General features: G+C 41.3%; 2 protein-coding genes across 4 annotated transcripts in view; both read left to right on the forward strand.

Annotated features, from left to right (window-relative positions):
* Positions 1–2,286, forward strand: part of rras2 (RAS related 2) — a 43,354-nt gene extending 41,068 nt beyond the window's left edge. For both annotated transcript variants that reach the window (XM_020479635.2, XM_031813671.1), the window contains exon 6: positions 240–2,286. In XM_020479635.2, the coding sequence (XP_020335224.2) occupies positions 240–327 (88 nt within the window). In that variant the 3' untranslated portion in view covers positions 328–2,286. The remainder of the gene's footprint in view (positions 1–239) is intronic.
* Positions 2,287–6,636: 4,350 nt separating this feature from the next.
* The window catches only part of tub (TUB bipartite transcription factor), a 120,251-nt gene continuing 111,687 nt past the window's right edge, over positions 6,637–15,200 (forward strand). The window contains exon 1 of one of the 2 annotated variants that reach the window (XM_031813696.1): positions 6,637–6,892. In XM_031813696.1, the coding sequence (XP_031669556.1) occupies positions 6,837–6,892 (56 nt within the window). In that variant the 5' untranslated portion in view covers positions 6,637–6,836. The remainder of the gene's footprint in view (positions 6,893–15,200) is intronic. The other variant, XM_031813684.1, reaches the window with a different exon arrangement.

Genomic DNA, 15,200 nt, shown 5'->3' on the forward strand with positions numbered 1-15,200 from the left:
CAAACGCTCCAGAGATCTGAACCAGGGTACCGAATTTCATATGTGAGAATGCCCTAATGTCAATGATATATCTGTAGAAGTAAAGGAATACCATTTCTATGAAGACAACTACAGGATGTGATCCCATCTACACTCAAAGCCAGAACAAAACAATTGTTGCTTGAGTGAGTCAGATTATTTTGTTAGAATCCTTCTATCTCTGCTTACTCATAATGTAATAATGCACTTTCTCCTCACAGGAAATTCCAGGAACAGGAATGCCCGCCCTCGCCAGAACCCACGCGGAAAGAAAAGGACAAGAGTGGCTGCCATTGTGTGATCGTCTGAGTGGGCCTTATCACTGTCAGTCACCCAGCTGCTGTCACCAGTCCCCGCCTCCTGCCTGACATGACATCTTGTATGGATGACTGAGTGCTGCCTTCTCCACGTGCATGACTTCAACAGAGGTTCCTGTGGTAGCAACCAGGAACTGCCTCCCCCCCCCGCCCCCAGACTTCACTTCTAGAAGAAACTGACAACGCCAAACTCCTCTTGGCCTTCAACAATAATCCAATTCATATGAGAAAGTCCTAACACTAAACATTGCCTCTTAAATCAGCTAAACAATATCATTTTTTGTATTCTGAAGGACTTTTTCTTGCCTTGCAGTGACATTTGTACTTTTTGCCGAGATTGAATGAGAAATATATATATCCAGAATGTCAATGAGAGGTTTACTAGTTACCAGTTTGTCATCAGAATAGAGAGGTGATCTTATGAAGCTCTGTGTATGTCATGCCATATCCGTTTTTACATCCATGTGCTCATCCGCTACTGTACATAAGTGACATTTGATGTGATTTTGAAAGCGCATTTGTAATGACTTATTAAATCGCCACAGTACAGCGTGTAAGGTTGATGAGTTTGGTTTGACTTCTATGAACATAACATGTATACAAGTATGTACACTGTACAGTATAAACCTAGATAGCCCTAAAGTTATTATGACAACTTAACTTTCCAGCGTCATCAGCGGATCCATTTCTATGTCTATGGATTCTGCACTCATCTCACTGGCCAAATATGGAATGTTTACTGTATTTGTAATGTAAGGTTCATAGACTTTAGGCTTCTAATAATATGATATCAAACCTGTTTTATTTATTTAGTTGTACAACTCTTCTCTGACTCTTACCTGTTGTTGTTGACTAGCTCAGAGTCAGGTTGGCCTAATCAGAATTAAACATTTTAAACTCTTTATATTTTGTATCTTTGCCAAGCAGTACAGAAGAGACCATGGGTAGTATTTATGTACCTCACTGATAATGATGAATTTAATAGCAGACCAGTTTCAGAAATGTTCCTCTCTGACATATCTTTTCAAATCAATCCCTCTCAGTTGGAACATTGATTTTTGTACCATCTATTTGGCTCTCTTTTGGAACGTAGTTATTACTTAAAGTAGACAGAGGTATTGAGCTGTTGAAGCTCACTCATAAACAAACTGTAACTTCATTTCAATGACATGGTTGTTTGTTACACACTGCCTTCAATTATTCTTGGAGATGCGTTCATGTCCTCCAAGGTTATTGGTGTGACTCTGGGCCAGTTTGGAGCTGTTTCCATGACTCCCACAGTCACATGGAGGTTACATCATTGCCATTACATCACCTGACCTCTCACCTTTAAAGTTAACATCAAGACAATTCACACATTCTGTTGTCTTGTCATCCTTTTCAATATGATCTGTATTTCTGCTTAATAGAAACCAATGAACTATTGTAGTGTTGTTATATCATCATGTAATATAAGACAAACAGAAACATGAAAGTGATTGTTTGATGGACTTGATTAAATGTTTTTACTTGATACTTTTATACATTATTTTCTTATCAAACTAGTTGACAAGTATTTGTATATGTCTGTAAGTGAATATGCTCTCACAGCACAGCTGTGTGTATATGTAAAGAGGAACGTATAATTCCCTTAGCTGGTTTTGAACTGAAGAAGACTGTAGGCCTACATTGGTTCTTGACCAACCTGTGGTCCAGAACCTTTCCTCCTCTTGATTTGATTAGTCCTCATTTGGACAAATGTTCCAAGAGTTCTTGGTGATGGTGACACATTTTCCTTGACCATTCCCCACTACCTTGCCCAATGCCTATACTGCAAATGTCAACCAATGTGTTGGTTGAACGCCTCCACTCAGCCCACCTGACCTACTAGCAGGGTGGATCGTGGGTAGGCCGTTCACTCGTCTCTTCACTGTTCTCTAGGTCAATGTTTGGGTCATAGATTAATGTGTTCTGCTCAATGGTGGAGTCTGAAAGTACCACCACCAAAAGAGTTTTGGCAAACTTTATGTACAGTACATTCAATTCATATATTTTTTATTTATTTTCACGTCCATGCACCTTGCCCCATGTATAGCTTCTGGTGCTATAATAAAATCTGTCATTCAGCCAACTATAATAGAGAATATTCCTTTTGTTTTAGTTTTTTTGAGAAGTCCTATATTTGGTGAACTTCATATTTTGTTGACCTTGTATTGTGAAGCGAGGTGGAACAATAACAGTTGTGTTGGCAGATATTGCTTTGAGATTTTTGCTTTGAGAAAATGGATGTATCCAATCAAAGAGGAATAAGATGAGAAGATTCCATCATTTTATACCCACTGAACACCTGTTGTCATAATGAGGATGGACCACTGTCTTCACTAATAACATTCCAACATTAACACCACCTCTGAACTGTCTGCGTGAAAACATCTGTCTTATTGGTGATGTAACATATTCTACTATAGCTTATTGTCTTCCAGCTGGATAGATCTGCCTTACAGGAACAAATGTGTTCTTGTATGGAGGGTAAGTGTACACGTGTGGCTCATCTCTCTCTGGCTGATGGTCATGTTATTCCTGTCATCTCCATCATCACAGCAGAAATATGGTGTAAGACGCCAGGCAGCACTTCAGTTCTTCACATCTGATTGGCCGTCTCCAGACTGTAGAACACAACTCTGGAGTGGAGATAGCAGGACAGGGCCATGGTTTCCATAGCACCCTGCACAAATGTCTCATAAATCAACAGAGGATCACTGTGCGATTTGGTTTGAAAAGAACCCTTGAAGATAATTCCTACTTTTGGCTGTGTGTTCTCGGTGGCCTTGACTCTGAGTCATCTGTGTGGTGTTGCTGGGCTGGAAACAATACAGTGTGTAGTGCACTCAAGTCAAGCACAGCCATTTAAATGCTATTACCATTCTACCTGGCTTTGTCTCCAAATAACCATACAATGTATCATTCTGACTGCTACGGCTGTATACTGGAGAAATCCTTACGTGATGTGGTGCATGAGTCTGAATGCATAGCCTCTGAACGTCTACTGTGTAGGCTACTGGAAATCAAGATGAGCTATAAGTCCTTTGACTGGTTCTACATTATCTAAAGAATTATATTGACTGGGGAACAGATGGCTATGGCAATCCAATCACATTATGCTTAGACTCATTCATAACAGCTGTAGCAATTTACTGTCACTAAACAAGTCAGAGACAGTTTTGTCACTGCAGGACAGGGCTTCTGTACCTAGAAAGACACAGGGGGCACAAATGTGTCACTGCTGGGCCTCTGGACCCCACAGCTGTCAAATAATTTCTCAGATATAAGCTCCGGTGATATTTGTGGAGTTAGGTTTGATCTGTAATGGCTCCTAAAAAGTCACGAAGAGGACATTATTCTCATCAACTAGATTTCTGCCGGCAGAAATTAAAGCAAGGCTTTGACCAGGCACCATGGCAGCAGTTGGGCTCACGAGACATTTCCTCCTTAATTCTCAGATATATAATGCATGAAAGACTGTCTGGAGATATATCTCAGTTGGCTATAGACCTCCACTCAACTGCAGTCTTTTGATCAAAATATACAGAGGGAAGGATGAATAACTCCAGTTCTTCTCACCGAAGTATCACGGAACATTCCAGTCTGTTTTTCCCTCAGGGGTTCCTTTGTAGAGATGAACACACAGTGGCCTATACTGCATCTCTCCCACATGGACACACAACTGCAAACACTGTGCTTATGCACACACATTCATGTGGCTCATTAGAAGGTGTGACACTGACAGTTGTGTGTGTGCTCAGTGGTGTCCGTCAACTATCTGTTGCAGTGATTATCGTCTCCACTACAAATGAAAGGTGAGAGGGTCGGAGTATAAATATACTACAGTTTCCCATTTCAGATTAAGGGAATGGGATATAGAGAAAATTGTGTTGGGAGGGCACAATTCCCTTACGCGCTGTAATGAATTTTCTTTATTCCAGCTCTGTTAAAATACCAGGATATTACCATCTTTTCACTGAGAGTTTAAGCTTGGTGGTAATCATCTCATACATATTGTATGAGCTTTGTGGTTTCTTCAGAGATTTTTTAAAGAGAGATGAACTTACCACTATTACCTTATTGCACGTCATCTCTCTCCCTCTCTCTCCTGTTCCTTCATTTGTTCTCTCTCACTGTCTACACTAGAGGAAGCCGAGACAGGATATATGTTGGGAAGTGCAGTGCCTCTAAAGTCATAAAACTGTCAATTGTATGTATCAATGATGATGGTGGATGATATTCCTTGTCTTTTAACATGGTTCAAACTAGAAAACTCAGAATTGAATAGTAATGAATGCCCACACATCAACTGGCAACAAAATACACAAATATCATGTTGTTGTAGGTATTTTATGTTTGAGTGACTCTCTTAATGGATTTCTGCATCCCCTTGGTTACCACTTGGTTTCATATCCTCCACCTGTGTTTTGCTGACTCACTCTACTGTATTCAAAAGCCTAAAATGTGGGCACTAATAAGGACAAGGATTTCAATGGCACCCTTTATTACTGCAAATCACCTGATTAAATCAAAGGGAATTCTGTTCCTTGTTCGCCAGCACCATCATCAATCAGCAGTCATGCTGAGTTTCTCTGGAGGGAGTGGGAGATTTCTTTGGAAAGGTTACAAGACATTGTATAATCGTTACATGGCATTGTATAATCTCAACTGTTCACTGGGACACAATTTCCCAGCTGGCTCGTGTTTTTTAAAGTCATGACTCAGTGGGCTACTGCACATCCCCAAACTCTCACGGTTTATCTGAGCTGCCTGTCCCAGTTGTCAGGGAGTCAACCCCTTTGTCTATTGAGCTTGGGTCGGATTCACCATGCCTCTGAGGGACCCCTATTGAGACTGCCAAGGTCCACCGCCACCCCCTCATAGCGTCTATCCATTGACGCTGGGGTTTGGCAGGAGAAAGGAAGGGAGGGTGCCCACTCATCCACACTTCCTAGGCGAATCCCTCTCAATGTCCCAATGAAAGAGCTCGCTTTGCATTTGGCTCAAAGTCACAGTCCGGAAGGCAGGCATCCAAACCAGCTGCTTTAGAAAATCTGATGACCATTATATGTGTTTACCTCATTCTTGTCACTGACACAGATTTTTGTGTGAACTTTCAATGTACCTCATAATGAGGGACCCCTTTATTCATCCGCACACTCTCTTTCAATCCTGCTGTACTGTTAGAAATGTTGAGGATAATTTCTGCCTGTAATAAAGCCCTTTTGTGGGGAACTACTAATTCTGATTGGCTGCCCAGTTATGTGAAATACATAGATTAAGGCCTAATGAATTTATTTCAATTTAATGATTTCCTTATATGAACTGTAACTCAGTAAAATCTTTGAAATTGTTGCATGTTGCATTTATATTTTTCTTCAGTATAATTATGTTCTAGTTTGAACTATATGACTGCTACGAATTCTCAACTGTCAATCTGCTTTTTCAATGCCTTTGCTTAGCGACCTTCAAGGCCAATCCTAAGGGACATTGGCTGTCAGGCATTCATCACATCTCTCTCTCTCCCCCTCTGAGCTGTCAAGGAGAGTTTAAGGGATTCAGGGTCAACAGGTTGTATTCAAGGCAATAATAAGCCTATGTGCCAAACACCTCCAGACGCAACACAAAAAGATTAAACCCATGCTTTCTGTAACTGGCTTATGTTGTCAATCAGTGTTAATAAATATATTTGATTTTGCTAGAACAGTGTGTGTGTGTGTGTGTGTGTGTGTGTGTGTGTGTGTGTGTGTGTGTGTGTGTGTGTGCGCGCGCACGTACATACAGAAGCAGTGATTTCTCTTTATTATTAAGGCCTTGCTTTTGGTCAATGTTGATTTTCTGAAGGCCATGAAATAACAACAGATAGCTCTGACCACTTGTATATGCCTGAAAATGATATTTCATTCACAGTGCAACCAGAAAAAAAACATGAATATGTAAGCATGTGTAGGCTATCAATCATGCCCAAGGAGATAGAGCTCAATACTGTCCATTAATAATTAAATAATGATGGTATAAATGGCAGGCCAACAAATGGATTTAATAATTCAAATTACAATGCTACACCTTTCCAACATCATCACCAGATGAGACTAACGGGCGTTACAATCTGGGGGACGCTGTTACAGAGGATGGAGATTTGACATATTTTTTGCTCGTTGTGATGTGAAAATTACGCGATGATGTATTTAATCGAAATACATGGCGACATGGCTGCGTGCGCGCAACCAATGGAGCAACCCATGCATTCGTCAAATTATTGACAAGCTTGTCAATTTGCGCGCACTGATTTTTCCCTTCTCATTCCAAATGGTATAGCCTATAGAAAGTGAGTCCCTGAATCGATGTGCACCACATCTCAACTCTCATTCGTTCGAGGAGTAAATGCTAGAACTGGTGGGAAATATCGGCGTGGCATCTAAACCCAGGTTTTATTTTCGTGTCACGTTGAACCCTATTTAGCAACACCCCATAGAAGTCATGGAAGGAGTCAGCAGCAACAGGAACATGTCATACAGTCGATGGAGTTATGACAGGTAAGCGCTTATCATTTGTCAACATTTACCTTGTTATGCGAGCTGATATCACCAACTTGCCAGCAGAACCTCTCCTTTGCCTTGGTTTAGTAGGCTACTATTGTCATATCTAATCAGAAGTTGGTTGTGATTGATTAACCAACCTACAAAACTAATTAAATACAGTAGTCTAGTCTAGACCTATGTATAAATAAATTGACATGCGCTGTAATTGGGTGCAATCCTGATATTGATAGAATACGTATCTGTGGCATGACAAATCAATAAGGTGTGTGTGTGTGTGTGTGTGTGTGTGTGTGTGTGTGTGTGTGTGTGTGTGTGTGTCGAAGCAGTGATTTGTCTGTAATACTACAACAATATTGCTTCCAGGCAATGTTTATTTCCTGAAACAAATACAGTGTGAAGGATCTTAGAAGACTGTACATTCTGTAACTTACACTTTCCTGTTTTTATTTTCCTTTTTTAACTCCGGTCAGATGAAACAGCTTTCAGTGTATTTGAGTTGTAGTAAGCTTTGTCAACACTCATACAGTAAGTGGGGAAATAGCTTCTCATTTGATTTCTGCATCCAACAGCTACAGTACAGAGCAATGCTTGCTAGTCTTTATGTTCTGACTATAAGGTCTTTCCTTATTGGTCAGCAGACATGAGCACACAGTCAGTCAGTAAGCAACATCCCACTGAGCACACACTGGTTATATCCACATTGTTTCCAACGTCATTTCAATGAAATGATGTTCAACCAACATGGAATAGATGTTGAATTGACATCTGTGCACAGGTTCTCATAAGCTCTTACAGTGTGATTTGTATTCTAGACACCGTAACTGTGCTGAGATTGCAGCGAGAGCTTCTGGGTCTCGTACATCTTCATACAATTTCTCTCAGCGATGTGCTGGGGGGAGATTTTTATTTATTTATTTTTATTTATTTTACCTTTATTTAACCAGGTAGGCAAGTTGAGAACAAGTTCTCATTTACAATTGCGACCTGGCCAAGATAAAGCAAAGCAGTTCGACAGATACAACGACACAGAGTTACACATGGAGTAAAACAGACATACAGTCAATAATACAGTATAAACAAGTCTATATACAATGTGAGCAAATGAGGTGGGAAGGGAGGTAAAGGCAAAAAGGCCATGGTGGCAAAGTAAATACAATATAGCAAGTAAAACACTGGAATGGTAGTTTTGCAATGGAAGAATGTGCAAAATAGAAATAAAAATAATGGGGTGCAAAGGAGCAAAATAAATAAATAAATAAAATTAAATACAGTTGGGAAAGAGGTAGTTGTTTGGGCTAAATTATAGGTGGGCTATGTACAGGTGCAGTAATCTGTGAGCTGCTCTGACAGTTGGTGCTTAAAGCTAGGGAGGGAGATAAGTGTTTCCAGTTTCAGAGATTTTTGTAGTTCGTTCCAGTCATTGGCAGCAGAGAACTGGAAGGAGAGGCGGCCAAAGAAAGAATTGGTTCTGGGGGTGACTAGAGAGATATACCTGCTGGAGCGTGTGCCACAGGTGGGAGATGCTATGGTGACCAGCGAGCTGAGATAAGGGGGGACTTTGCCTAGCAGGGTCTTGTAGATGACATGGAGCCAGTGGGTTTGGCGACGAGTATGAAGCGAGGGCCAGCCAACGAGAGTGTACAGGTCGCAATGGTGGGTAGTATATGGGGCTTTGGTGACAAAACGGATTGCACTGTGATAGACTGCATCCAATTTGTTGAGTAGGGTATTGGAGGCTATTTTGTAAATGACATCGCCAAAGTCGAGGATTGGTAGGATGGTCAGTTTTACAAGGGTATGTTTGGCAGCATGAGTGAAGGATGCTTTGTTGCGAAATAGGAAGCCAATTCTAGATTTAACTTTGGATTGGAGATGTTTGATATGGGTCTGGAAGGAGAGTTTACAGTCTAACCAGACACCTAAGTATTTGTAGTTGTCCACGTATTCTAAGTCAGAGCCGTTCAGAGTAGTGATGTTGGACAGGCGGGTAGGTGCAGGTAGCGATCGGTTGAAGAGCATGCATTTAGTTTTACTTGTATTTAAGAGCAATTGGAGGCCACGGAAGGAGAGTTGTATGGCATTGAAGCTTGCCTGGAGGGTTGTTAACACAGTGTCCAAAGAAGGGCCGGAAGTATACAGAATGGTGTCGTCTGCGTAGAGGTGGATCAGAGACTCACCAGCAGCAAGAGCGACCTCATTGATGTATACAGAGAAGAGAGTCGGTCCAAGAATTGAACCCTGTGGCACCCCCATAGAGACTGCCAGAGGTCCGGACAGCAGACCCTCCGATTTGACACACTGAACTCTATCAGAGAAGTCGTTGGTGAACCAGGCGAGGCAATCATTTGAGAAACCAAGGCCGTCGAGTCTGCCGATGAGGATGTGGTGATTGACAGAGTCGAAAGCCTTGGCCAGATCAATGAATACGGCTGCACAGTAATGTTTCTTATCGATGGCGGTTAAGATATTGTTTAGGACCTTGGGCGTGGCAGAGGTGCACCCATGACCAGCTCTGAAACCAGATTGCATAGCAGAGAAGGTATGGTGAGATTCGAAATGGTCGGTAATCTGTTTGTTGACTTGGCTTTCGAAGACCTTAGAAAGGCACGGTAGGATAGATATAGGTCTGTAGCAGTTTGGGTCAAGAGTATCCCCCCCTTTGAAGAGGGGGATGACCGCAGCTGCTTTCCAATCTTTGGGAATCTCAGACGACACGAAAGAGAGGTTGAACAGGCTAGTAATAGGGGTGGCAACAATTTCTGCAGATAATCTTAGAAAGAAAGGGTCCAGATTGTCTAGCCCGGCTGATTTGTAGGGGTCCAGATTTTGCAGCTCTTTCAGAACATCAGCTGAATGGATTTGGGAGAAGGAGAAATGGGGAAGGCTTGGGCGAGTTGCTGTTGGGGGTGCAGTGCAGTTGTCCGGGGTAGGAGTAGCCAGGTGGAAAGCATGGCCAGCCGTAGAAAAATGCTTATTGAAATTCTCAATTATGGTGGATTTATCAGTGGTGACAGTGTTTCCTATCTTCAGTGCAGTGGGCAGCTGGGAGGAGGTGTTCTTATTCTCCATGGACTTTACAGTGTCCCAGAACTTTTTTGAGTTAGTGTTGCAGGAAGCAAATTTCTGCTTGAAAAAGCTAGCCTTGGCTTTTCTAACTGCCTGTGTATAATGGTTTCTAGCTTCCCTGAACAGCTGCATATCACGGGGGCTGTTCGATGCTAATGCAGAACGCCATAGGATGTTTTTGTGTTGGTTAAGGGCAGTCAGGTCTGGGGAGAACCAAGGGCTATATCTGTTCCTGGTTCTAAATTTCTTGAATGGGGCATGTTTATTTAAGATGGTTAGGAAGGCATTTAAAAAAAATATCCAGGCATCCTCTACTGACGGGATGAGATCAATATCCTTCCAGGATACCCCGGCCAGGTCGATTAGAAAGGCCTGCTCGCAGAAGTGTTTCAGGGAGCGTTTTACAGTGATGAGTGGAGGTCGTTTGACCGCTGACCCATTACGGATGCAGGCAATGAGGCAGTGATCGCTGAGATCTTGGTTGAAGACAGCAGAGGTGTATTTAGAGGGCAAGTTGGTTAGGATGATATCTATGAGGGTGCCCGTGTTTAAGGCTTTGGGGAGGTACCTGGTAGGTTCATTGATAATTTGTGTGAGATTGAGGGCATCAAGTTTAGATTTTAGGATGGCTTAAATTAGATTAGATTAAGCTGAAGCCTCTCAGCACGTCTCCTAGACAGTAACACATTCTTGATGTTTAATGTTTTTGTGTTCATGATATACAGTACCAGTCAAAAGTTTGGACACACCTACTCATTCCAGGTTTTTTCTTTTCTTTATTTGTACTATTTTCTACATTGTAGAATAATAATGAAGACAAAAACGATGAAATCACACATGGAATCATGTGGTAACCCAAAAAGTGTAAACCAAATCAGAATTATATTTTATATTTGAGATTCTTCAAAGTAGCTACCCTTTTCCATGATGACAGCTTTGCACACTCTTGGCATTCTCTCAACCAGCTTCATGAGGTAGTCACCTGGAATGCATTTCAATTAACAGGTGTGGCTGTTTTTCCTTCACTCTGCAGTCCAACACATCCCAAACCATCTCAATTGGGTTGAGGTTGGGTGATTGAGGAGGCCAGGTCATCTGATGCAGCACTCCAATTACTCTCCTTGGTCAAATAGCCCTTACACAGCCTGGGGGTGTGACTTTGCACATACACTGCTGCCATCTAGTGTCAAAGTCTAAATTGTGCCTGGGCTGGAATAATATATTATGGCCTTTCTCTTGCATTTCAAAGACAATGGTACAAAAAAAGTTTTTTTCCGTTGTATTATCTTTGACCAAATCTAATGTGTTTATTCTCCTACATTCCTTGAACATTTCCACAAACTTCAAAGTATTTCCTTTCAAATGGTACCAATAAAATGCATATCCTTGCTTCATGACCTGAGCTAAAGGCAGTTAGATTTGGGTATTTCATTTTAGGCGAAAATTGAAAAACAGGGGCAGATCCTTAAGAGATACTTTAAGACATGAAGGTCAGTTAATGTGGAAAATGTCAAGAACTTTGAAAGTTTCTTCAAGTGCAGTCGCAGAAACCATCAAGCGCGATGATGAAACTGTTTCTCATGAGGACCGCCACAGGAAAGGAAGACCCAGAGTTCCCTCTGCTACAGAGGATAAGTTTATTAGAGTTACCAGCCTCAGATATTGCAGGCCAAATAAATGCTTCAGAGTTCAAGTAACAGACACATCTCAACATCAACTGTTGAGAGGAGACTGTGTGAATCAGGCCTTCTTGGTCGAATTACTGCTAAGAAACCACTACTAAAGGATACTAATAATAAGAGACTTGCTTGGGCCAAAAAACACAAGCAATGGACATTAGGCTGATGGAAATCTGTCCTTTGGTCTGATGAGTCCAAATGTGAGATTTTTGGTTCCAACTGCCATGTCTTTGTGAGACGCAGAGTAGGTGAACCGATGATCTCCACATGTGTGGTTCCCACCATGAAGCATGGAGGAGGAAGTGTGATGGTGTGGGGGTGCTTTGCTGGTGACACGGTCTGTGATTTATTTAGAATTCAAGACACACTTAACCAGCATGGCTACCACAGCATTCTGCAGTGATGTGCCATCCCATCTGGTTTGGGCTTAGTGGGACTATCATTTGTTTTTCAATGGAACAATGACCCAAATCACACCTCCAGGCTGTGTAACGGCTATTTGACCAAGGAGAGTGATTGGAGTGCTGAATCGGATGACCTGGCCTCCACAATCACCCGACCTCAACCCAATTGAGATGGTTTGGGATGAGTTGGACCACAGAGTGAAGGAAAAGCAGCCAACAAGTGCTCCGCATATGTGGGAACTCCTTCAAGGCTGTTGGAAAAGTGTTCCAGGTGAAGCTGGTTGAGAGAATGCCAAGAGTGTGCAAAGGGTGGCTACTTTCAAGAATCTAAAATATATTTTGATTTGTTTTATCCTTTTTTGGTTACATGATTCCATATGTGTTATTTCATAGTTTTGATGTCTTCACTATTATTCTACAATGTAGAAAATAGTACAAAATGTGACAGAGAGATGTAATGGTTTGTTGTGTGGAGAGATGCCAGAAGCCATTCATTACTGTGGTGCTTGATCCATGTTTGATACACTAGTGATGTCTGTTTGCAGTACACATGAAATGGCACTCCATCAGACACGTGTCACACAGGTTTGACACTTGCAATACAGTCATAAAAAGGCAGCTGACACAAACAACAAACATCAACATCAACATCCACAGTTAATAATCCACTTACAAAGTTAACAGCCGCTCTTGTATGTACAGTAGATTGAATGTGAATTTTTCTGGCTACGATACTATGGGTATGGTATGTTATATGTAAGTAACGATTGCTCCATCTTCTATGCAGTGCATCTCTCACTGTTAGGGGAATTTGGTCCCGATTTTAAAATGCTTACATTTTTAATTCCAATTTATGAGTTCCCTCCGAATGGCCTCAGGTTCATCAGAAAATGTTTCTGGGCCGCATGTAGACTCGACGGTGCTGCTATGGTTTGAATATGCTCTGCTCATGGACCAGGTGTGTGTTTGTTCAGGCATCGTAATTAGAGGTCACACCGATACTGATTTATTGGAGGACCAAAAAAACCAATCAATTTTTTTTTTTTTTTACGTATTTAAAAAAATATATATATTTTTTTGTATTTGTAATAATGACAATTACAACAATACTGAATTAACACTTTTAAATTAATATAATACATCAATAAAATCTATTTAGCCTCAAGTAGTTAATGAAACATGTTCAATTTGGTTTAAATAATTCAAAAACAAGGTTTTGGAGAAGAACGTAAAAGTGCAATATGTGCTAACGTTTCAGTTCCTTGCTCAGAACATATGAAAGCTGGTGGTTCCTTTTAACATGAGTCTTCAATATTCCCAGGTAAGAAGTTTTAGGTTGTAGTTATTATAGGACTATTTCCCTCTATACCATTTGTATTTCATTAACCTTTGACTATTGGATGTTCTTATAGGCACTTTGGTATTGCCAGTGTAACAGTATAGCTTCCGTCCCTCTCCTCGCTCCTCCCTGGGCTCGAACCAGCAACACAACGACAACAGCCACCACATCGAAGCAGAGTTACCCATGCAGAGCAAGGGAAACAACCACCCCAAGGCTCAGAGCGAGTGAAGTTTGAAACACTATTAGCATGAGCTAACTAGCCAGCCATTTCACTTCGATCACACCAGCCTCATCTCGGGAGTTTATAGGTTTGAAGTCATAAACAGCGCAATGCTTGACGCACAAAGAAGAGCTGCTGGTAAAACGCACGAAAGTGCTGTTTGAATGAATGTTTACGCGCCTGCTTCTGCCTACTACCGCTCAGTCAGATACTTAGATACTTGTATGCTTGTATACTCAGTCAGATTATATGCAACACAGGACACGCTAGATAATATCTAGTTATATCATCAACCATGTGTAGTTAACTAGTGATAATGATTTATAGTTTTTTTTTATAAAATAAGTTTAATGCTAGCTAGCAACTTACCTTGGCTTTTTTTTTTGCGTAACAGGCAGTCTCCTTGTGGAGTGCAAGGAGAGAGAGGCAGGTCGTTATTGCGTTGGACTAGTTAACTGTAAGGTTGCAAGATTGATCCCCCGAGCTGACAAGGTGAAAATCTGTCTTTCTGCCCCTGAACGAGGCAGTTAACCCACCGTTCCTAGGCCGTCATTGAAAATAAGAGTGTGTTGCCTAGTTAAATAAAGGTGTAAAAAAATTTATAATAATATATCGGCAAATCGGCGCCCAAAAATAGCGATTTCCGATTGTTATGAAAACTTGAAATCTGCCCTAATTAATCGGCCATTCCGATTAATCGGTCTAATTCATGGCTGTGCCTGCAAAGGTAGGAGCAGTGCACTCACAATGTGTTAGTTCAACGTGTTAGCCTGTGTAAACACAGCAACCACAGAGCGATGGAGAGCCAAGGTGGTGAGGGGAGATACTATTCAACGAGAGGAAGGGATCACATTCTCTCAGATTGTGTTTTAATAATTATTGTGTGTCTGTTGAAATAATCTACATAAATGGCAGGAGATCTCATTAGTCTCTGATTTGGTATCGCCTCACATGGTACATTGCAGTTTTACAGCGCTTATTTATGGACCTCTAACAATTCCTTATTTACAGAAGGAACCTATTACATATCAATTATTTAATGCAATAATGAAGCCAAGACTACAATAAAGTGCATTACTGCAGGGGCAAACTTTTTAAGTAATCATTTGATGTTTTTGGGGTTAGTGAGTAGTGTTGGTGAGAGTGAGCCATTTTCTGTGTGTGCTGCCATTGTATTTCTGAGAACATCTCTGGGGGTTAATGCACTGTTGGAGTATGGATGGTCCACGCTGCACACCTGCTTCTGCGTCACAGATGAATGGGTGATGACACAGGGTACCAATGTGTGAAGATCTCACATCCATAAGCTGTGTTGTAGAGGGGAATGATTCTCTCTCACACATACACACACACACACACACACACACAGAGTGAGACACTGTAGGCACTAGGCTAGGCAGACATACAATATTAACGGCCATAATAAGTTATATTATGTAACGTCAATAATGACAGTGTGTGCATAGTACATTAAATATACACACACATGCACATACATATTACTGTGCGTACTAACATATAAACTTTGGTACGAGTTTATATGCTATGTAGAGACTGATCTAAAGACAGGAAGCACCATTTACTTGAATAT

Source organism: Oncorhynchus kisutch, linkage group LG3 (genome assembly GCF_002021735.2).
Source record: "Oncorhynchus kisutch isolate 150728-3 linkage group LG3, Okis_V2, whole genome shotgun sequence".
Taxonomy (NCBI): Eukaryota; Metazoa; Chordata; class Actinopteri; order Salmoniformes; family Salmonidae; genus Oncorhynchus; species Oncorhynchus kisutch.